At 40.4% G+C, this 22,428-nt stretch overlaps 1 protein-coding gene across 1 annotated transcript in view; it reads left to right on the forward strand.

Annotated features, from left to right (window-relative positions):
- Nucleotides 1–20,531, forward strand: part of csmd2 (CUB and Sushi multiple domains 2) — a 605,906-nt gene extending 585,375 nt beyond the window's left edge. Inside the window, exons 63-66 of the mRNA XM_060847269.1 lie at nt 2,022–2,109; nt 8,858–8,996; nt 16,536–16,719; nt 20,494–20,531. Coding sequence (XP_060703252.1) covers nt 2,022–2,109; nt 8,858–8,996; nt 16,536–16,695 — 387 coding nt within the window. The 3' untranslated portion in view covers nt 16,696–16,719; nt 20,494–20,531. The remainder of the gene's footprint in view (nt 1–2,021; nt 2,110–8,857; nt 8,997–16,535; nt 16,720–20,493) is intronic.
- The last annotated feature ends 1,897 nt before the right edge of the window (nt 20,532–22,428 follow it).

Here is a 22,428-nt window from a genome sequence, read left to right on the forward strand (position 1 = left end):
GTGGAATGCACAGACAAGTGGCAGATGAGTTTCATTGCAGAGAAGTAAGAGGTGATGTACTTTGGAAGGAAGAAAGTGAAAGACAATATTTAAAAGGCGTACTATTCTAAAGGGGGTGCGAGAGTAGCGAGACATGGGTATAAATGCACACAGTTCATTGAAAATGCCAGGATAAGTAGAGAGAGAGTTCTAAATAAAACATACAGTGCCCTCAGCGTTTTCAATTGCTGCATAGAATACAAGAGTTAGGAGGTGATGCTGAAATTATGTAAGACAATTGTCAGACTACAACTGGAGTAATGTATGCAGTTTTAGGTGCCCACATTATCGGAAAGATGTGAATGCACTGGAGTGAGTGCAGAAACAATTGAGAAGCATGGTTCCAAGAATGAGAAACTTCAGTTATGATGATAGATTTGACAAGTTGGTACTGTGCACCTTGGAGAGAAGGAGGCTCAGATGAGATTTGAGTGAGGCTTTTTAAAATCATAAGCAGGCTTAATAGAGTAGAGAGGCAAAGTTGTTTTCACTCAGAAGGGAACAAGAACCAGAAGGCATAGATGTAAAATGATGAGCGGAAAAAAAGGGATGATGTGAGAAAAACGTCTTTTCACACAGTGAGTACTCAGGGTATGGAATGTGCTGTGGTGGAAGCAGTTTTAATTGAAGCATTAAAGAGATCATTGGAAGATTATATGGATAGAAATATTGTGCAGAAGTATAGGGGAGAAGACAGGAGATTGACTCTAGGTGATGATGCTCATTTGAAGAGCTAGTGAAGGTACAATAGGCTGAATGATGTCCTCCTGCACTATAACGCTTCTGCGATTTATGAAAATTACATTCTACAAAAAAAATCTTTAAATGTGCCTATTAGTGTGCACATGCTTACAACAAAAGTAAGCTCCTAGAGACTAGTAAAGGGACAACAATTAGCAAAACATACCATGCTGATTGCTCTAAGAAATGCTGTTCAGTCTTTACAGTATAAGGGGTTAATCAGACTGTACACATCATTACAGGAAGTGATGTGATGTCACATGATATCACTCCTCATTCAGCTCGATGAGAAGATGTAACCCCCAGTACGAAGGTGTTTTCCAACAAAGTTACCTCAGTGGACTCTGTAGATACTCCATATTAGCATAACAACAATACTAGGAATACTATAGATTCCAATGTGATGCCTTTTAAATCAACACAATAAAATTTTGATTTGTGTACTTCAAATGAGTACTTTTTTTTGTACTAGTTTGGTTGATCTCAGATAACCTAATGGAATCATACAGAAACAGTCAGGACTAGAAATATAGTTACTTTTTCATGGGACACAGGGTGCTCTCAGTTTAATGCTTCCACCAGTCAAGATTTATTAACAGTTTGAGGGTTTTTTTATATTACTGTCCCTGGTATGTGATTATTGCAAGAAAGACCAGCATTTATCAGCCATTCCTAATTAATCCCAAGTGCTCCAAAGAATACTTATTCTGTCTGTACATGTGGTCCAGGAATGAACAAGGTATTTTAGGTTCAACCATTAATACTGATTGCAGACTTATAGCAATATGGATGATTCATAACTGCCTTCTGAAAACTGCTCCAGTAAGTCATTCAGATCAAATGGCAATTATGGATAGGAAATAGGTGCTGACCCAACCAGTCACACCCACATCCCAAGAACAAATTTTAAAAAATCAAACTGTACATGTGAAATTCATAATCTTCAAGAATATAAATGCTCATTTCAATTGACATGCATGAAAGAATTAATTTTGATTCGTTGAGCGACACCATTGGTCTATTTGTCATTGGCCACAGGTCAACACAGCAACATCTGTGACATAGGCAAATGTTTGCAACCCTGGGAAGTAGGCCTGGATTCAGGGTGCAAATGATGGACAAATGGAAATCCTGTTGCAGTGAGGACTAATTACAGAAAATAATATCATGGCCACTTTCCCTAATTATCCTGCGTGTAATAGATATTTGCAAGATTGCTGACCTCATTAATTATCACACAGGTTTCAGCAGAGGCTTCAGGCAGCACATTCGTGTACCAAGGATTTGTACAAGGCAAAGACTTCGGACAGTTTGGTCTCCAAAGAATAGGTAAAGCTTCTTTCTTCTCAACTAATAGATTTCATCATTCTGGATCATTCTGCTAAAGGACTTATCAATGCCAGCTGTCATGAAGATTATTTTTTCTCCTGGACGTGATTTCATTGGATCTTAAACTTCATAGTAGTTTCAATTCTTTCAACTTAAATTCAGCAGAAGGAAATGTCTCACTGTCTGTTTCAGTCCTGAATGTTGTTCCATGTGCCATACTAAAGGCACAACAGCAAATCACAAGAGCCTCTGGGGATTTGGGGCTGGAATGGGTTATATTCTGGCTTCTCATTCTGACAGGAATCCTTGATCACCAGGTATTTGTCAGAAATACGAGACATGCACAAATGATGCTCCAACCATTAGTTTTAAATGGTTAGAAAAGTCACTCACAGTGTATGCCCAAACCATTGATCCGTACTCTCAAAAAGCACTGCTCCCAGCCAAGAACTCAAAGTAGGAGAAAACAGTGCCTTAATAGTGTTTACTTAAATGGGACTTGATAGATAGCTATGAGCAGAAGAACTGACAACCATAATAATACATCTCTTCAATGGGAATTTGGAGGTTGTGTGATCTGTCCTGTCAACTGCTTCTGTCGACTTTGAAACAGATAGTGTCCCACAATGTACTGCTGTAATCCACAATACCCATTTCAAAACCGATAGGATTAACTTGTATTTTTGCGAATAGCCATCTCTAAACATAATCAAAAGAAATCCATTTTCAAGTTAAGGAAGCCCAGTGAGGAAATCTGACACTCAAGGATGTTTAATAAAAGAATGGCCTAAGAGAACCCTGGAGATGATAGTGCTGAAGGATTCTTGGCAATAAAATTAGCCACAGCAAGTTAAGCTGACTGTTTTGTTTCATCACCTTCTACATGCAGGATTTTATGGAGTAAATTGGCTTCATATGTGTCAGCCACAGTTCAATTGGTATCACTATCGCCTAAGTCAAGGTTGTTAGTTTAAGTCCAATTTCTTTAAGCATCAATCTAAACTGGGCCTGAACCTTTGATCCCAGCTCCTCAAAACTGATCCAAGAAAAGTTCCCTGGGTATTCCAACCTATGACCCAAGAATGAGGTGTAATAGGAGTCATCCCCTCACCTTCAAAAATGACAGGACCAAGTACAAGGGCAGTACTTGTAGATTCAGATCATCAACACCATTTTGTCTAAGACAGAAGCTGTCTCCTGTTCAGAGTTGGCTAGCAGTTAGTATGTCAGGATACATTTAAAAGTCATTTTCATCACTATTATAGCATGTGACCTGAGGGTATAAAGATATCAGACTTCATCTTAGCTCGGGCTGACATATCGATGGAAACTGGCTACTCTTTGTACCGAATAGCTTGATGTTGGCCCAGACAAAGATGTGCCTGTAAATGTAATTTTTATATATATTACTGAGCTGAAATAAATTGGATTGGATCTTTAAGGAGTACTTTGCCTACTTCTGAGTCTCTTGTATTGCAAGGAAGTGCCACATCAGGTAAAGATACTCTTCTGGAAGCAATATGCGCATCATCTCTATCTCGGCAAAACCAATTCCAGAAGCTGAAGGCTCCCTTCATCTTCACAGAAATTGAGGCCTGACAGTTAAATGCTGCACTGTCAGTCATGTCACTTTTTAGTTGAGATGTTCACCAGCTGACGTCCCAGCTTTCTTCTGACGTCCCAGCTGAATGTCAAAGATGGCATGGCATTATTTGGAGAAGATTAAGGGCATTATCCCTGGTGTCTTGGTCAATACATGTTGGTCTTACATGAGCAATAATAAAGCGTGTAGTTTTTCCTTATCACATTGCTGTCTATGAAGTCTATGGGAGTTTACTAGGCAGACATTAGTTGCTACATTACAACAGTGACAACACTTGAAATGTGTATCATCATCCAAAAAGTATTTTGGAATAGCCAGTTGTCATGAAAGGTCCTAATTCAAAGTTTTTTCAATGTAAGATATAACCTTGAAAAATCCGTCATGGAGCAAGACTGGAAATGGGTGATTTTCATTTTCCTCTGTGAAGATTATATAATATATCACAACCCCAGAGAAATACACAGCAAATATTTTCCATATTGGAAATATAAGCTTTGGAGTATAAAAGAATTTTCTTTATTCACATGAAACAGAAGGCTGTCAATCTGAAATAATAAAATACTGGAAAATTGCAGCAATCAGGCAACATTTGTGGACAATTAAAGAGTGAATATTTCATGTTGATAGCCTTTTTATGAAATATGATGCAGATTTTACATTTGTGACAATTAATGAGTGGCCAGTTTACACAATGCTTGTTCTGGAGAAAGGTCACTGGAATATTTAACCCTGTATTCTGTCCACTGATGCTGCCACACCTGCTGAGTTTCTCCAACATTTTTTTTGTGTTTGTTTCCAATCTCTAGTGTCTGTAGTTCTTTGTTTTATTTTTGCATTCTGCTCGATTTACTTGATAAAATCATGAGGAGCATGGATATGATAAATAGGCAAAGTCTTTTCTCTGGGGTGGGGAGTCCAGAACGAGAGGGCATAGGTTTAGAGTGAGAGGGGAGAGATATAAAAGGGACCGAAGGGGCAACGTTTTCACACAGAGGGTGGTGCATATATGGAATGGGCTGGCAGAGGATTTAAAAGGCATCTGGATGGTTATATGAATAGGAAGGGTTTAGAGGGATATAGGCCAAGTGCTAGCAAATGTGACTAGTTTGCGCTAGGATAGCTGGTCAGCATGGACAAGTTGGACCAAAGGGTCTGATTCTGTGCTGTACATCTCTATGACTGCTTCAGGGCAGTGCAAGCAGACTGTTAAATCTCTATCACCTGTTTTGCACTAGCCTCCAAGACACCTTTATTCCCTCTTAAAAGTGCTCCCTGACAAATCTGCCTTTTCTATTTGGAAAATTCTTGTGACATAATTTCTACTTAACACTTAGCATTCTCACGCTTAAACATAGCACTGATATATTAGACCAGAATTTGCTGTGAATATAATGGTTTAATGAATGGCCCCTCATTGTCTCTTATGCATAAACTATACCACAACTTGAAAGGAGATCAGATACATCCTTTTCTGTAACTATCAAAACCTCCTGTCTGAGTTGAGTTGATCCGCCATAACCTATGAAAAATGGCATTTCACCATTTACATCATCACTCAAATCACCAAATCGCATGAAATTGTTGTATTTCTGGAGTAGATTTGAACTAAATATCCCACACATAATCTTTTTAGCAATGCTTATGACTGCCTGTCAACCACTTGGGTCCCCAAAAGTGAAGTTAAAAACATGGACTCTCATTCCTTGCTTTTCACTGACATTTCAAATTGTCCTTTTTGTTCTTACCTACCTTCTGCCTCACTTTTCTATCCTTTTACTTTCAAATTGTTTCCTTTCTTTATTTCTCTTCCTGAGCTGTTTTGACGTTGAATTCACCCAAGCTATCCTTCATTCTCACAGGAATGTGCCATTCTTGAACTCTTATCAACTGCCATTTGAAAAACCCCCACATGTCTGATGTAGATTTACCCTCATGGGTATTTTAAAACTCTCAGTATTATGAACAATACTCACAAAATGCTGCCCTCTGAAACTTTGCTCACCTGGCTGGAGTCATTTCCCAAAACCAGGTCCAGTTTCACCCTTTCCCTGGTTGAACTGTTTACATACTGTGTCAAGAAACCTTCCCAAATGGTCGGTATAGATTCTGCTCCATCCAAACCTTGAGCATAAAGTGAGTCCCAATCAATGTAGGGGAAATTAAAATCACCCACCGTAACAACCCTGTTGTTTTTACATCTTTCCAAAAGCTGTCAACATATTCTCTCCTCCTGTTCCTGCTGACTGTTGGGAGGCCTGGTGTAGATCCTCAGCATTGTGATTTCACCTTTTCTATTCCTGAGTTCTGCCCATAGTGTCCCACTGCACAAGTTCTCTGATGTAGCCTCCCTCAGTACAGGTATGAGATACTCCATTATCAGTAATGCAAACCCCCACCCCTTTTGCATCCCCTTCTATCACACCTGAAACATCAAAATCCTGGCACATTCAGCTGCCAGTCCTGTGCCTCTTTCAGCCAAGTCTCTGGAATCACAATAATATCACTGTTCCAAGTACTAACCAAAGCTCTAAATTCATCTACTTTGCCCATTATCTTGCATTGAAACAATTGCATTTCAGACAACCTCTTTGTTCTTCCTGGCAACATTGTTCTTAGTAGCATTTGCCTTGATTTCTACCTCTCCCTCAGATTCTGTATCTACTGCCCTACTCCTCTGGTTCCCATCACCCTTGCCTCACTCATTTAAATCCTCCCTAACAACTCTACCAAGTACTCCCCCAAGGACATCAGTCCTGATCCTGCCCAGGTATAACCCATCCAGCCTATAGAGTCCCACTTTCCCAGAACAGGTCCCAATGTCCCGTGAGTCTGAAACCCTCCCCTCACACCATCTTTTCCGCCACATGGTTATCCTATATATCTTGCTGTTTCTACTATGACTACTCATGGCACTGGTAGTAATCCTAAGGTAGTTACCTTTGAGTCCTACATTTCAACTTTCTTTCTAATTCTCTACAATCTGCTTTTGGGACCGCATCTTCTTTTTTTCCCGATCTCATTAGGACCAACATATACTTCAACCACTGGCTGTTCACTCTCCCTATCCAGAATGTCCTACAACTGCTCCGAGACAGCCCGGACCCTAGCACAGGGAGGCAGCACACCATCCTGGACTATTGTTTGCCGTTACAAAAATGCCTGTGTATTCCCCTTACAATTGAATCCCCTTTAACTACAGCATTTCTATGCCTATTTGTCCCTCCCACTGCAACACACACAATCATGGTGCTATGAATTTGGCTGTTGCTGTTATCTGCTGAGAGGTTTCTCCCCTCAACAGTATCCAAAGCGGGATATCAGTTTTGCAGAGGAACACTCACAGTAGATTCCTGCACTGCCTGCTTAGTCCCCTGCTCTGCCTGGTAGTCACCCATTCCCTTTCCTGCCTGTGGAGTCTGAGTCCGTGGTGTGACCACCTGTCTGTACGTGCTTTCCACGATACTCTCTGCTTCCCGAATGCTCCACATTGTCCTCAGATGCCGTGTCCCCAGACACCGTGTCCCCAGATGCCGTTCCAACTCTGAAACTTGGGTTTCTTGGAGCTGCAGCTGGAAACACATCTTGCAAGCATGCAGGCCCCAGGCATGAGAAATGTGCCCGGCTTCCCACATTGAACCAGAGGAGCAAACTAAGAGTTGGAGAGCTCCTGCCATGTCTTACCCCTTTAACATAATTAATCCTCACAATCTCAAATATTTTTAAAACCAAATTGAATCTCCTTTCTAATTCCTAAGGCCCTACCATTCAATGAAAATCCTCACTCTTTTCAACGTTAAATTCAATTTGCTATTGGTCTATCCCACTGACCAACCTGTTGGTATCATTGTGTAGTCTAAAGCTTTCCTCCTCACTATGTTTACTCCAATAATTTTTGTGCCATCCTTGAATTTATTGAATAAACTTCCTATATTCATATCTGGATTATTAATGTGCACAACATACAGCAAGGGACACAGCACTAATCTTTGTGGGACACTCCTGGACACAGCGTTCCAGTCAGAAAAACAATCTTTGACCATTACCTCTTGCCACTAAGCCAATTTTGGATCCAAATTGTTAAATTGCCTTAAATCCTTTCTTAACCAGTAGTACCAATGCTTTTAAAGGGAAGCTCGAAAAGAATATCAGAGATAAAGGGGACAGATGGGGTTGGACAGTAGTCTTTGTCTGTGTCATTACCATGATGTAGTTAGTTAACATTAAATTATGTTTAAAAAGAAGAAAAGGGTGATCGGACTTTGCGACAAAAAGGAGAAGAAAAATTTATTTTCTCGCTTTGGAAATCTCCCAAAAAGAAATAAAATCTTAAGAATTGGGACTCCACATTTCTAATGAATCATGTTCTGTGCTCACAAGATTGATTTACACCATTAACTCTTATTACAAGACTAAAAAGGATGCTGAGGTTTCTAATGGCATGCCTTAACTTTCCGTGGTGAATTTAATGTGGAAATGCATCAAGTTCCTTTAAAAACAGAGAGGCTAAGAATGAGATATGGAACAAGGCAACCCAGTGAGCAATTTATAGATATTCACACATGACAGCACCTTGTCATTTGCCTGAAATTCTACAGTTTGCACAGAAAACAACAGAGTGCCATTTGCTTTGCCATGTTTTTAAAAGTCAAGTGAAAAATGCAGAAAATGTCTACAATTTCTACATTGCAGCTTTCAGCAATTTTGATCAGCAGTTGCTGATCACAAAATCTTCTCCTAGAATATGCATGATGGTAGCAAACAGGGCTGAATGAATACCACTGTACTTGTCAGAAATAGAGAGGAAAGTAAGCAGCTTGTGACCCGACCTTTTGAGGCTCTGCAGGAAGCTGTTACTTTGTGTTTGAAGTCTGGAAATTTATCAGGTTATTATGGAATATGAGTTTAAGCAGTTATAAGGTGATTTGTCAATTATGCAGCTCTGTAGTATTTATGGGGAATTTATCATTATATTACTCCAGTAAGCTTCAAAAAATATCAGTAGAGATCAGTAAGCAAAGTTAAGTTGTGCTCACACAAACCTGGGTTTGCTGAGTGAAAGTGCCCTCATCGAGTTCATGGTTTCTTTCTGCAGTTGTATTTTAAGCTCCATTCTTGAATATGTCAATTGTTTTCTATCTCATTCAGATCTGCACATGCTGGAAGCTGGCACGGACTCAATAGGGCACCACTTTAGCACTAGCAGCAGCTCAGTGGCTGTTGCCATCCTCGTGCCTTTCTTTGCCCTGATAACGGCAGGATTTATATTGTATCTCTACAAACACAGGTGAGTCCTGCACTGGCAGGGGCAAGTCAGCCAAGCACTCCAGTTTGACCAGGTTTGCCCTGATTTTCGTCCTAACCATGTAAGCTTTTAGATTTGTTAACTTGGGGGAGCTATAATGTCGTTGCCTGTTTGTGTTTCCTGTCACGTGATATTTTAATGTAAAGCATTAATGGAGTTTTTTCCTCAGCACTGAATCCCTGAGGCAGTATTGAAGAACTGCTGATCTCTACTGTAATCCTTCATGTGTGTTCAGCCCAGTTACTCGACTTAATATTTTACAGAATGATAATACGTATCACTTTCTTCATTTTTTGACCTTGCTAATGCCATTGAAATATATTTTTGCCCTTCTTCAGGTCTCTTTATACAGGTTTCTTTGAGATATACATAGGTGATGTCCTGAGTGTCTCCCAGTACTGTTGTTATCAGTGCCAACTAGTTGTAAAGTCAGTTAACAAATTCCTTCCACATCAGATGTTTCTTTCATGGGCAAATACATTAGCCTTGGTAATCCCATCACTACTGTGTACACCTGAAGAGAAATTGCCACCAGCTTTTCTTGTAAAATAGAGACCAACAGCTTACACGGCATGGTGGCTCAGTGGTTGGCACTGCTGCCTCAGAGCGCCAGGAACCTGGGTTTGATTCCAGCCTCAAGCAACTGTCTGTGTGGAGTTTGCACATTCTCCCCTTGTCTGTGTGGGTTTTCTCTGGGTGCTCCAGTTTCCTCCCACAATCCAAAGATGTGCAGGTTAGGTGGATTGCCCATGCTAAATTGTCCATAGTGTCCAGGGTGGATGAGCCAGGGAAATGTAGGGGGTGCTTTTTGGAGGAGCTGTGTGGACTCGATGGGTCGAATGGCCTACTTCCACACTGAAGGGATTCTTTGATTTTGTGGTACCTGTTTCAAATGCCTGGAGTTCCAATGTCTCAGGAAAAGAGCTGCAAGTTGTCATTGTTTCTGACATTATCCTGTTTGGGGAAATGAGGGTGACAGATGTAGGAAACAGTGCGACACTGTTGCAGTGAACGATAGGCCATACGTGTTTTGATCTTGCTAGCAGTGTGCGCAGCCCCTGAAATAATTTTTAAAATGTGATTTGAGATTGAGGAGAACAAGGTGCTAGAGTATGGATGTGAATATGCTGGATCTGACCCAAGCTAACTTGCAAAAAGGACGTTGGCAGATGTTTATTTCAGCACCATTTGAAACGTCAGGTCATCTGTTTTATTTAAAGAATTGCATAGCAGGGATGACATTTAATATCATGTCCCCACTGCCCCCCCCCCCCCCCCCACTTTCCCCCAGGAAGCGGAGGGGATGGGGAGAGGTCACAGAGCTGGCTAATTTGTGCATCTTGTTCCCAAGGCATACAGTACATCAGATTCCTTCTGTTTGCCACTGAGCATGCTGATTGCACTGTCGACTGGCGACAGTTTCAAAGCAACTTCAAAATCATGCAGTGGTACATAGCCTCCTCTCTTTGAAACCGTCAGGCACCTCTTAAACGGAAGGTGCATTGTGGCTGGAACAGGAGCTGGAAGTCAACCTGCCATTGATTCTGACTGGTCTGGATTTTCCGATAGCTGGCTAATCATTTCTGAAGCGTTGATGGGAGCTGTGCATGGGGGCCCTATGTAAATTGCAAAATAGAAACTCTGAGGGAATTGCCTGGGAAATTGAAGATTCCGCTGGATTATTCCCAGAACCCTCTGAAAACAGCCATTCATTTCAGAGAATTCTGAAGGTTTTGCAACAATTACAAATTACTCAGGAAAAGTTAGAATATTAAATAACTAGTTTAACTCCTGAGTAACTATTGAATTGACATCCCAACTTAGCACACACAATACAACACAAGACAATGCACATGCATACACACATGCACATACACACTGACCCGTCCCTCCCTGGGACCTGACATTCCCCTTTCCCCTCTCCCGCTAAGACCTGATCTTCCATCTCCTCGTGGCAAAGTTGACCCTCCCTCACCACCAACTCTGCAGCTCCCAACCCACCCTTCCCCCAGTTCTCGACAGCCACCCTCACCTGTTTGGACCTGCCCTAAATACTTTGTCTCTTTCCTTATTCTTTTTCCAATTTGTGGCCTGGCACCCTTCCATCCCAGCATGCAGACCTCAACAGACTCCTTAAGTACTTATCCTTTCACAGAATCTGTCAAAGTGGCTTTCAGTAATGCTGGGCCTTCGCGTCACAGAATATAGGAACTGACTGTGTGAGAAAGAGCGTGTTTCCATTCTCCTGACCGTTCTGCAATGTGAAGGAGCTGTCACAATAAAATTGTGTCATGCATTTCTGAAAGAGCCCGAATTGAAATCTCTGGTCTCAAATGCAGTGCTCTATCATTACATTAAAGAAGTGAAATGGCATGTGATTGCCATTTCTCAGAAGATCCAGCGCAATGGTGGAGAGCTGACTCCAACACCTTCTGATGCTAGAGAGCTGTGAATAAGAGGAGACATGTTCTATCTGTAGAGAGAGAAATCCACCCCTTCCCCTACCCCTTAACCCAGACAAAGTTTCAGAATGCTTAGGACCAGTGCTTTGCTGACACTCAGTGTCTGGAGTTAAGCTCTGAAGCCCTGATTTCACTGAATATAGTGACACAAATAGTTTAGTGATCTCCTACAAATGATCAAGGTCAGCAAACACAACATCAAATGCTATATCCCACCAGTTAGACCAACAACTGAATATGATGCTCAATGCTCCGTACCCCTATCACTCACTCACCAACTGTCTCTGTGTATCAGGACTCATACCAAAAAATTATATCTTTTCCTTCGCTATACATGCTGAGCATTGCTACAAGCTTCACACTTTACAGCTCGCAGTTTGCCCATATTAGTAGCTGTTCAATCATGACAGCCTCATGTATAATCAAGGTATTTTTCCCGTGGTGGAAATGTCAAATATTAGGGGGTATAGGTTTAAGGTGAGAGGTAGAAAGTTTAAAGATGTGCGAGGCAAGTTATTTTTTAGGTCCCTGGAAGAAATTAGAGGACACAGTTTAAGGTAAGAGGGGAAAGATTTAAAAAGGACCTGAGGGTTACTTTTTTCACAAAGAGTGTGGTGCATGGATAGAGCAGGTTACCACAGGAAGTGGTGGAGGCTGGTGCAATTACAACATTTAAATGGCATCTAGATGTGTATACAAATAGGAAGGGTTTAGAGGGATATGAGCCAAATGCTGGCAAACAGAATGGGATTGGGATGTCTGGTTAGCACAAATGAGTTGGAATATATGGTTTGTTTCCATGCTGCATAACTCTCTGACAATTATACTGTCAAACAGGCATGGTGTGCCACAACCTGGGCTTGTCAACTGATCACTGCTGCCATTTCAGTCAATCATATCCTTTTCAAAGCCTTTTCGAGTTGATGAATGTCTGGGGCATTAACATTAAATGATGAAAGTTGAATTTGACAGCTTTCACTTTAATAGTAACAATAGCCAAGAGGTGCAACCTGGTAAGACTGTGATGGAAGTGTGAGAGTACAGTCACTCAAAATCTTTCTTGCAGCCACCAGCTCAGCTTGTCATACTGTGTATAATTTGATGACAGTTTGGAAGTTAGACATCATAGAGTGATACACTAGATATTAGTGACCTGCAGACAGGCCAGGGAACAACAGCAGCATAGGTGCCAGTGCAGAGCCAGGCAAGGCTATGTGTTTGCATTTTGCTCCATGAACTTCAATAAAACAGGCTATAAAAGAAGACTATGAAACAATAAAATTCTTCAGGTGTTTACTGAATCATCTTCTCAGCATAGAGGAATCCTGCACCAACCTTACACTGACATTTGTATAGAGCTTTTTTTGCATAGACTGTTGGCCACCCCATTAACAGCATTGTCCACTTGGCTATGACGTGTCATCTGACAACCATTATCTCAGTTTCCATTACAGCACAAGCTGAAGTACCTTAATGCCAGTGTCTACAGTGTGGAAGCTCAGGTTTTGTCACACAAGGGGTGGCTGATTGCTATATAAGTTGGAACATTTAAGGAGCATCCAGGCAGATACATGAGTGGGTAGAGAACGAGGGATACAAACTGTGTCAAGGCAAAAGGCTTTTAAATTTCAAAAGGCACCATGTGTTGGTGCAGGCTTGGTGGGCCAAAAGGCCTGATTCCCTACTGTATTGTTCGTTATTTGGTTAGCTGTCTTTGAATTGAGGGCCTAAGTTGACGATAGAGTATGAGATGGTGCAAATATTTCCAACTGCAGGTTCATCACAATAATCATGTTCAAAGCCACAGGCAATGCCATCCTTACTTTATTGCGAGGCTTGCCTTGTATTATAGAATCATAGAATCCCTACACTGTGGAAGCAGGCCAGTTGGCCCATCAAGTCCACACCTACTCTTCGAAGAGCTTTTCTCCCAGATCTACTCCCCTATCTTTTCTCTGTAACCCTGCAATTCCTGCACATCCCTGAACACTATGAGCAATTTAGCATGGCCAATCCACCTAATTTATAGCTGCCACAAGTGACAGATTTCATTGAAATCGTCATTACTGAAGCTCAGAACTCAGACACTTTGTCAATCACTGAGGTTCAGGTGGGAGAATTGCTCCCTGACCCCCCCCCCAGGTGGATACGACTTCCTGTTGAGAACTCTTTGTCCCCTCCTCCTCCTCCGCTTTTTCTAACACCTTGTCATACTCTCTGTTATAGAGTTACAGCGTCCTATAGCACAGAGATGGGCCCTTTGGCCAAAATTGGTCCTTGCTGACCAAAATGTCCATCCACAATAACCCCATTTCCCTGCACTTGACCCATATCCTTCGAAACCTTACCTATCCAGGTATTTGTCCAAATGCCTTTTAAATGTTTTAATGTACCCAACTCGACCACTTCCACTGGCAGCTCATTCCATATGCATATCACCCTCTGGGTAAACAAAGTTTCCCTTCAGATTCTCTTTTGTTCTTTCCTCTTTAACTTAAACTGATGCCCTCTAGTCCTTGATTCTCCAACCTTGGGAAAAACACTGAGCGCACTTACCCTATCCACACTGCTCTTGATCTTATACTCTTCTTTCAGATTCCCCCTCCGTCTCTTATGCTCTGTTGTCTCTGGAAATGTCCTTGCCCCTGGGTTATTGTATTTATTAGATTTATTTTATGGTACAAGGCCGAACAGATTGAACTTAGATCGATATCAGAAGAATGAGAGCTGACCTTATTGGACTATAGAAGACCTTGAGGTGACGTGATGTGGTGGATTCATAAATGTTTTCTCTTATGGGGGAACTAGGAGACACAATGTCAACATGAGAGGTCTCCCTTTTAAGATGGAGATCTCTCCATGAGATGTCTCTTTCCCCAGAAAGCACAGGAGCTGGGTCATTGATTTTATTCATGGCTCTGAGAGTGGATTTATTGATAGATAAGGGAGACAGGAGTTATGGGACCAGGTGTAGAGGCTACGCTTGGATTAGGCATGCTTTTATTGAATTGCAGAACAGGCTCAATAGGCCAAATGGCCTCCTACTCCGAAATCCTGTGTTCCTGTGTGTTTTCCTGGGCAAGGCTGAGATCAGAAGTAGGCAGTTGCTAAAGATAGCAGCACAAATTTTAAAAAATGACATTGTCATGGCAATGCAGCACTGATCACCCACAAGAGATGCTCCCAGCATGAAGGGTACTTTCCCACCAAGACAGAATTGGATTTTATTTAGTTTGCATATTACACTCCCTACACTCCCAAATGTTGGTTGTGTCCAGGTGCTTTCCTGTTCCTTTTGCTGCTGCAATATCAGTCTGAGCAGGTATTTTTAGTTGATTGTTGGAGCTACCCTTCAAATGGTCATTAACAGACAGAAGCGCTATCACATGCTGTTTGTACATTGAAATGTGGTAATGCTCTTCACTTCTGGTAGCAATTATAACAGCATGCACAAAATTTAACATCTGCATGAGCTATGCTGCATAAAATGGCTGCACTTCAGTGCACAATTAGTTTATCTGCCAGCTTTGACCCACCGAACCAGTTAACCCTATGATTGATTTTCTTATTCAAGATCATTTTAGATGTGAGTAGACATGAAAGAAATCGACAGCCAAATCTACCTTTGGTAGATGCTTTGTAGTTAACATCACACGTTTTCAAACATTGTATTGTTATTCGAACGTCCTGACAGATTTGGTAAGCTTTTCTGAAATGTGTTTATTTCGCTTGTGATTAGAGAATATTACAGTGTGGGAACAGCCCCTTTGACCTATCATGCCTGTGCTGATACACTATGCCTTGTAATCTAAAATCTTTAGTCTCTATGTGGTCCATAACCCTCTATTCCCTGCCTATTCATAATCTGTCAAGATGCCTTTTAAACATTCCTATGGTATCTATCTCCACTGCCCTCTCTGGCGAAATATTCTGGGCATGTTACACCCTTTGTGTAAAAAACTTGCCTCTCAGTATACTTTCAACTTAGCCCTTTCTGCCTTCAACATATGTACCCAAATAATTTACACTTATACCTGAGGAGAAAGAGTCTGACTATCCATCTTATCCACAGCTCTCATAATTTTGTAAATTTTTATAGGTTGGCCCTCATCCTTTTATGTTCAAGTGAAAACAAACCAAATTTGTCCAATTCTTTCTCCAATCGCTAATACCTTCCAAACCAGGCAACATTCTGGTAAACCATTTCTGTACCCTCTTCAAAACCTCCACATCATCTTGGTAGTGTGGAACTTGAACTGTACACAGTACTCCAAACATGGCCAAATTAAAGTTCTATTCAGCTGCAGCATGACTTGCTAATTTTCATACACTGTGCCCCAAGAGATGAAGGCAAACATGCCATATGCCTTCTTGACCACCTTATCCACTTCTGCCTTTATATTTTTGTGTGAGAAATAGCAGGATTTTGGCACTGTCAAACAGGATCAGACTGGTAGGTTTAGGGCAGGTGAGGGTAGAATGGTTGTGTAAGTGGACTAATAAACCAGAGGCCTGGAGTAATGCTCTGGAGATACAGGTCCACATCCCATCAGAATGGCCTTAATAGAATTTAAATTTAATTAATATTACATTTAATATAAATTTGATTAATTAATTTGAAATGAAAAGTTTGACAAAACCATTGTCACTTGTTATAAAACCTCATCTGGTTCACATAAGTTGTTTGCAGAAGGCTGTCTGCTATCCTTACCTGGTCTGATACATCTGCTAATATGAGGCTATATTAGCCACTTCTAAACATATTTAAGTACATGGATGATAGACAGTGGAAATAGTTAAGTCAATGCGAATCATGAGAAATTGGTTTAACTCATTTTAGGATGTATTTTACCATTCCTGTTGCATTTCAAGCACAGTTGCAAATATTTAGCAGATATGCAGTAAATTCCTGCTCGGTCCAGGGATGCGATGTTTTCTGGATCTGTTGGAGTTTTGTATATCAGAAATGTTTGTAGCTAGAATTCTTGGTACAAAGCTGAGGAGTTGGCTTCGATTCTGTAAAAGGATTGGGATTGACTGTGTTCTGTATTTCTTTCAGGAAAAGGCCAAAAGTACCATTCAATGGTTTTGCAGGCCATGAAAATACAAATGGTCGAGCAACTTTTGAAAATCCCATGTACGATCGAAATGTTCAATCCTCTGACATTGTGGCCAATGAGATTGAAGTGACAGTGAGCACTGTATGCACGGCAGTATAGCACTTACCTTTGAACAAACCATTGGTAAGTAGTGGAGGTGAATATGGTACACTGTTAAATTGTTTTAAAATAATGAATTCCTTGCCTTTTGTAATTTCACTGATTGCTGGTAGGTGTTCTCCACTGTCTTCATAGAGACCTATCTGTTGAGAGTTATGCAACATAGTGAGCCAAAGGATTTCCCATTCACAAGTATTTCAGTTATGCAGATTGCACTGTTGCAACTGATTGGGTTTCAGAGTACCAGAATGTGGGAGACTTGTGTCCACAATTACTCAGATGATGAGTTCTTGATTTTAGGTTAGCTATAACTTAAAGTTATCAAGTGAAAAGTAGGCTTGGGTATAGTTGTCAGGTCTGACCCAGGCAAAGGGAAAGAAATATGCAAGTTTTGTTTTGAAGTTCGCTTATTTAAAAAAAAATGACGCCTTTGAAACCAGTATTCAGATCCAAGCAAGTTGAAAGTCTCACCCTCCATTTGTTCTTGGGTACAAACAAGCTTTCTCAAATAGTTTTCATGATAACAGCCTCGGCACAGCATTATAATAAAATGAAAAAGTGACCATCTGAGACGTAAGTTTAGGTAAATCATTTAATTGAATGAGTTCAGAGTGACAAGGGCAGGTCTTTATTCTGGATGATTGTTTTGCTGATTACTCATAAGGGTTCCAATGGGTTTTCAGATGCAAGTAGCTAAGCCACTGGATGTAGTTTTCCAAACAGGGTGCTGTTTAGACAGACTATTTTTAGGGCAGCTTTTCTAGCCCCTTCTCTGTGCAGGGTAAGAAGGGTGGATTCCAAAGACAGCTGCTCAGGCATGAAGAAAGCTGCCAAAAAACTCTGCTGTTCCAATTCCAAGAATGAAACAGCAGAGTCAAACTCCACCCATTTATGTGACAGTCTGAAGCCAGGGGCCTCCAAATGTTATAACCCTGTCCCTGTGCCAACCGTCAATCATCATAGGGCTTGTATTGTGTATGGAAAGTTGAATTCCTCAAGGTAGATGCTTTGTGCAGGACATCTTTTAACATAGGAATGTTGTTGTGCATCAGCAAATACATGGAGATCTTTGACAGAAGTTGCAAGGGAACCTTGAAATTAAGTATTTTGATTTGAGTTATTATTGTCACAATTACGTAGGTACAGTGAAAAATATTGTTTTGCATGCAGTACAGGCAGATCATACCATACAAAGTACACTAGGGTAATAGGTCAGAGCGAAGAATACAATGTTCTGGCTGAGAAGAAGGTTGCAGGAGGTTGCAGCTTTGATTCATGTAAGTATCTTGCACCTGGATTGCCTTTGAATCTTGTTTTAGATGGTGCTTTGTCTGGTTCCTCCCCTCTGACCTGACCATCAGGGTGGCCCTGTCAGGTGTGGAGAACTCCTTACAGCATCACTGTTAGCATTAATGGAGCACCCCAGCACGTCCGCCACAACAACCCACAGAAACAGCAGGCAAAGGACAACTGAGAGAAGAAAGGATGTTTACATTTCTGTCTGGGGAGGAAAACCTGAGAACACATGGAACTGGAATTCACTACCAAGAGTGAATTTGTCATCCGACTCTCTGAGCTCCCTCTTGGCATCAATAATCATGATTGTCCGTCAGCAACTTGCCACAAACCGGCAGGCAATGGTCATGAATGCCTATTCCTCAACCCTGAGTCGAAAGAAGGCTTCTACTCCACCCTGAACCTCAGCCATACTCATCCACATCTCTAAGGAAGATACAGTTATCCTCCTTGGGCATTTCAATGCCAGGATTGGAAAGGATGCTCAATTCTGAAAAGGAACCATTGGAAAGGGAGGAGTCAAGAATTGCAACCCCAATGGGATTCTTCTGCTCAGCAAATGATCTTGAGGGCGAAAGGATGTCTTTATTATCAAAGCAATGACAAGTGTATCCAATTCTAGACACAGCGCCCATGACCAGAATAACCATGCTCACTAATAAGTGATTGACAATGATAAAGTGTTGAATACAAGATTATTATTTACATTTGAATGTGGCCTGTGCGTAATTGATTAACAATTAACAAAAACAGAAAAGCATTCTAATGCACACTCCAACACTAAGAAGCTTTACCTTAACATTCACAAATTGCAACTTTCTTTTGAGAAAACAATGAAACAAATTGACAATACGATTGTGTGAAATCCAACAGAGAATCCTCCGTTAAAATTTAGTTTACCTCATGCCAACTTACCAAATTGCTTGGCACCCCAGTAAAATGCTAGAGTTCAAAGAATAAGCAGTGCTTTCAGAATTTTTAAATTATTTTCTACAACTCGTTAATTTTTATTGTCGCGTTTTGAATTTTTTTTTGTTGTGAATCACTTGTCAAGTAAATTGGGTTTCCTGTCTTATCTCTGAGTTATTCAAATTCAACACATTGTGCTTTCTCATTACAGCAAAAATGCATCCCAATGTTGCGCGATTTTTATCTTTGCATAGAGTTTAACAAATCCGGACAACAAAATAACCAATAATATAGAATGCAGCATTCTTGGGTATTACCGAATAACAAGAATTATAATGATGGCATGAATCACTTTTGATCAAATTTTAATGTCTAATTTTAAGATAACTATAATCTTAAGTAAGGCAAATATGAAATCTACACAATTGGGAGTTGGAAATAAATTTTATAATGGTGCCATATCTGCTGTAAGAGCAGGTATTTTCAACAACAGCTTTCCATTGGTAATTAAAATTGGAACAAGCTATGGTCATACCATAGTTATCGAATAAAATCTCTGACAAAAAGATGTTTGAGGATTGGACTTCTTCAGTTTATTAGACCAGACTCTGAAATAAACTCTTTCCATTTGATCCAAATGTGATGGTTTTCGTGGCAGAAGGCACTGTGGCTCATGGTTCAGTCAGGGAAACCCTACATTTGACAATCTCCCAAAGTTTCTGCTGCAAATCCCCTCCTGGAAATTAAGTCTGAATAGGGATTGGAACATTCAAAGGAAACTTTTTTTTTAAATTTCTTATTTCAATATCATTTTCAGCAAATTGATTTTAAAGCATGCAAAACATGCTTGTATTGACTCGCAGCCAAAGAAGCATATCATGAAGATCAGTCACCGCTACATTTACAGCATTTCACAATTAATCATCGCCTGCTCCATTACTTTGTAATTCCTCTGTATGCAACTTAGAGCAAGGAAATCTGTGCAATTTGAGTTTTGAATAATGCTCACTGGTAAAATCGGTGAGTTATACTCCCGAAGAATTTGGAAAGTTTTGTTATGGTGTAAAAAAGACTAAAATATTTAGCCATTTTCGATCATAATGTGTAATATGCACATGAAAGAAAGTTTATGAAAACCATTTTATGATTTTTTTTGGCTGATGTAAACACTTTCATGTTTGCCTTCCTGAAGAATATAGAAGTTTGGGATTCATTTAATCTGGTACAAGGAGTTCAACTGACTTCCATAAAATAAAAATAAATTAAAATCAAAGTACTGTGGTTGTTTGAAATCTGAAATAAACACAGAAAGCACTAAAGAAACTCAGCATGTCTGGCCAGCAGCTGCGGAGAGAAACAGAGTTAATGTTTTGAGTCTGGTATGACTTCTTCTAAAGAGCCTGCTCAACTTCTTCTGCATTCTTTGTATTTGTTCCATAAATCACCTGACTTTATTTCGGCAGATCTGGCACCATTAATAAATGCGAGCCTTATTTCCAATTCTCAATCATCCAGAATTGAATGACAACTGTTAAAAGTTTCTTTGACTGATTTACATCTGCCCAAATATCTGTGTTTTCTCTCTCTTTACAGAATGCTGAAGTCCAGAATCACTTCATCAGATTCTACTTGACTGCTTTTCTTCAAAGATGTAGTGACTGTGGAGAAGCTACTAAGGATGCTGCCCTTTACATTACTTCTATTCTGAAGAGTCAGCTAGTCGGGGATGCCAAGATACTTTCTGAAATCACCAGTTAGAAACCATTTTCTTACTGTTGTAGTCCACACTGTACATTGGGGATAATGAACGAAACACATTATTGAGTTCTAGCCCTCAAAATCCAATGACTCCAAGTAAATATCTCCATTCTGGATGACGTTTTGGCAAAGGACAAGTCAAACAATAAAGCCCACCCTCTAGAAAGGATCCACATTTTTGACTTGGTTCTCACAAGAATCTATTTAAATAACAAGGCAAAACCATACACAATAACCAACAAGGAAAAAAACATGTGGTTGTCAGCTTTTAAGTGAATTGTTGGTTCTGAAAGGGGTAAAATGTACCATGGGTTCTCCCTTGTTTCTGGTCTTCACCAGGCCATGAGCCAATCACCTTTCCTTCAGTGACTTCACATTGTTGAGTTATATTCACGAAAGTGAATAGAGACATCAGTATCTAAATTTAGCTATCCTTTTAATCTTCAGTTGTCATACTTTAAACTCTACAGGATTCATTACAATCTCCTGAAAATTGTACTAAAGGTATGCATGATTTTAAAGTTTCAAGGCATGTTCATTACAGCCTTAATTCTGTGGTTTTGCACATTTAACATAACTTTCATTACTGTTATGCATCATATGTGACACTTTATCAATTATTTACTCATGTTTGGACACTCATGACAATATTGCAATGGTAGTAGATGGCTTAAATTTGAACCCGGTTCTAGCAGATTGGTTATAAGCTCAATTCTTGTGATGGAATCTCTGACATTCCTCTCTCCAAAAAGCACTTTAATTTTCCTGCAGTGGACAGCAAAGTAAAATAGTAGCCTTATTATTGACACCTAACAGCCCAAAATTCAGTGGCAGTTATACCCCAAGAGCAAAGCTGTTAAGGTGTCAAAACAGAGGACAGTAGCTTCTGTAAGATGAATCTATCATGAAAGATGTAGGGAATCCCATTTCCATGGGAATGCAGTACATTAAGGGCCCATTCTGGTGAGAACGTATTGGAGTTCATGTTGATGAGAAGTTCAAAAATGACAGGGATCATTGTTGGAGCAGATAGATATGGCAAATATCAACAGTAACAAAGTTCATCAGTCTAGCACTTTTAACGTAGTAAAGATTTCTGAAAAGGTGTGATTTTTAAAACACTCCAAGGCACCTGAAGGAGAATTATCAAGCAGTGATTGACGCTGAAAGGGGAGATTAGTCGAGTGAAGAAAAGGTTAGTCAGCACTGTAGGTTTCAAAGAACATCTTACAAGAAGGAAATGGAGAGGCAGAGCAGTTTAGACAGGGACGTTCAAGCTGTGGTCAGCTGTCAACCGAAAAATTAAAGGTGCAGCAATGAAACCTGGAAATGTGCTAGGTGCCAGAATTGACGAGTGTTAAGATCTCAAAGTATTTTAAGTTGTATGAAGCTTCAGATAGGGTCGTTTTTGAAGTTAATGAATATTTCAGATCCTGTTATCTTGGTACAATATCAGTGTACTTTATAGGAGACAACAGGCTGCTACCCACTGACTGGGGAGCAGGCTAGATCCCGTCTAATTGAAGAAAATCCCACTGACTAATGAGGTACTTAGACAATGATCTAAACAATAGTTTTCCTTCCCTGGGATCAGTAACCCTGGGACAGAAGTCCTGCCTGCCAAGAGCTGCCAACCAACAGGATGCTGCCTGGATGACCTCCACCTGAGGCTGATGATCATGTCTAGATTCCATGTCATAGGTGAGTGATAGTGAGTGGAGGTTCATGGGGAGGGTGGACAAATGAATGGGGTGAGAAACCTAAACAGAA

This window comes from Hemiscyllium ocellatum, chromosome 30, assembly GCF_020745735.1.
Source record: "Hemiscyllium ocellatum isolate sHemOce1 chromosome 30, sHemOce1.pat.X.cur, whole genome shotgun sequence".
In the NCBI taxonomy this organism is placed as follows: Eukaryota; Metazoa; Chordata; class Chondrichthyes; order Orectolobiformes; family Hemiscylliidae; genus Hemiscyllium; species Hemiscyllium ocellatum.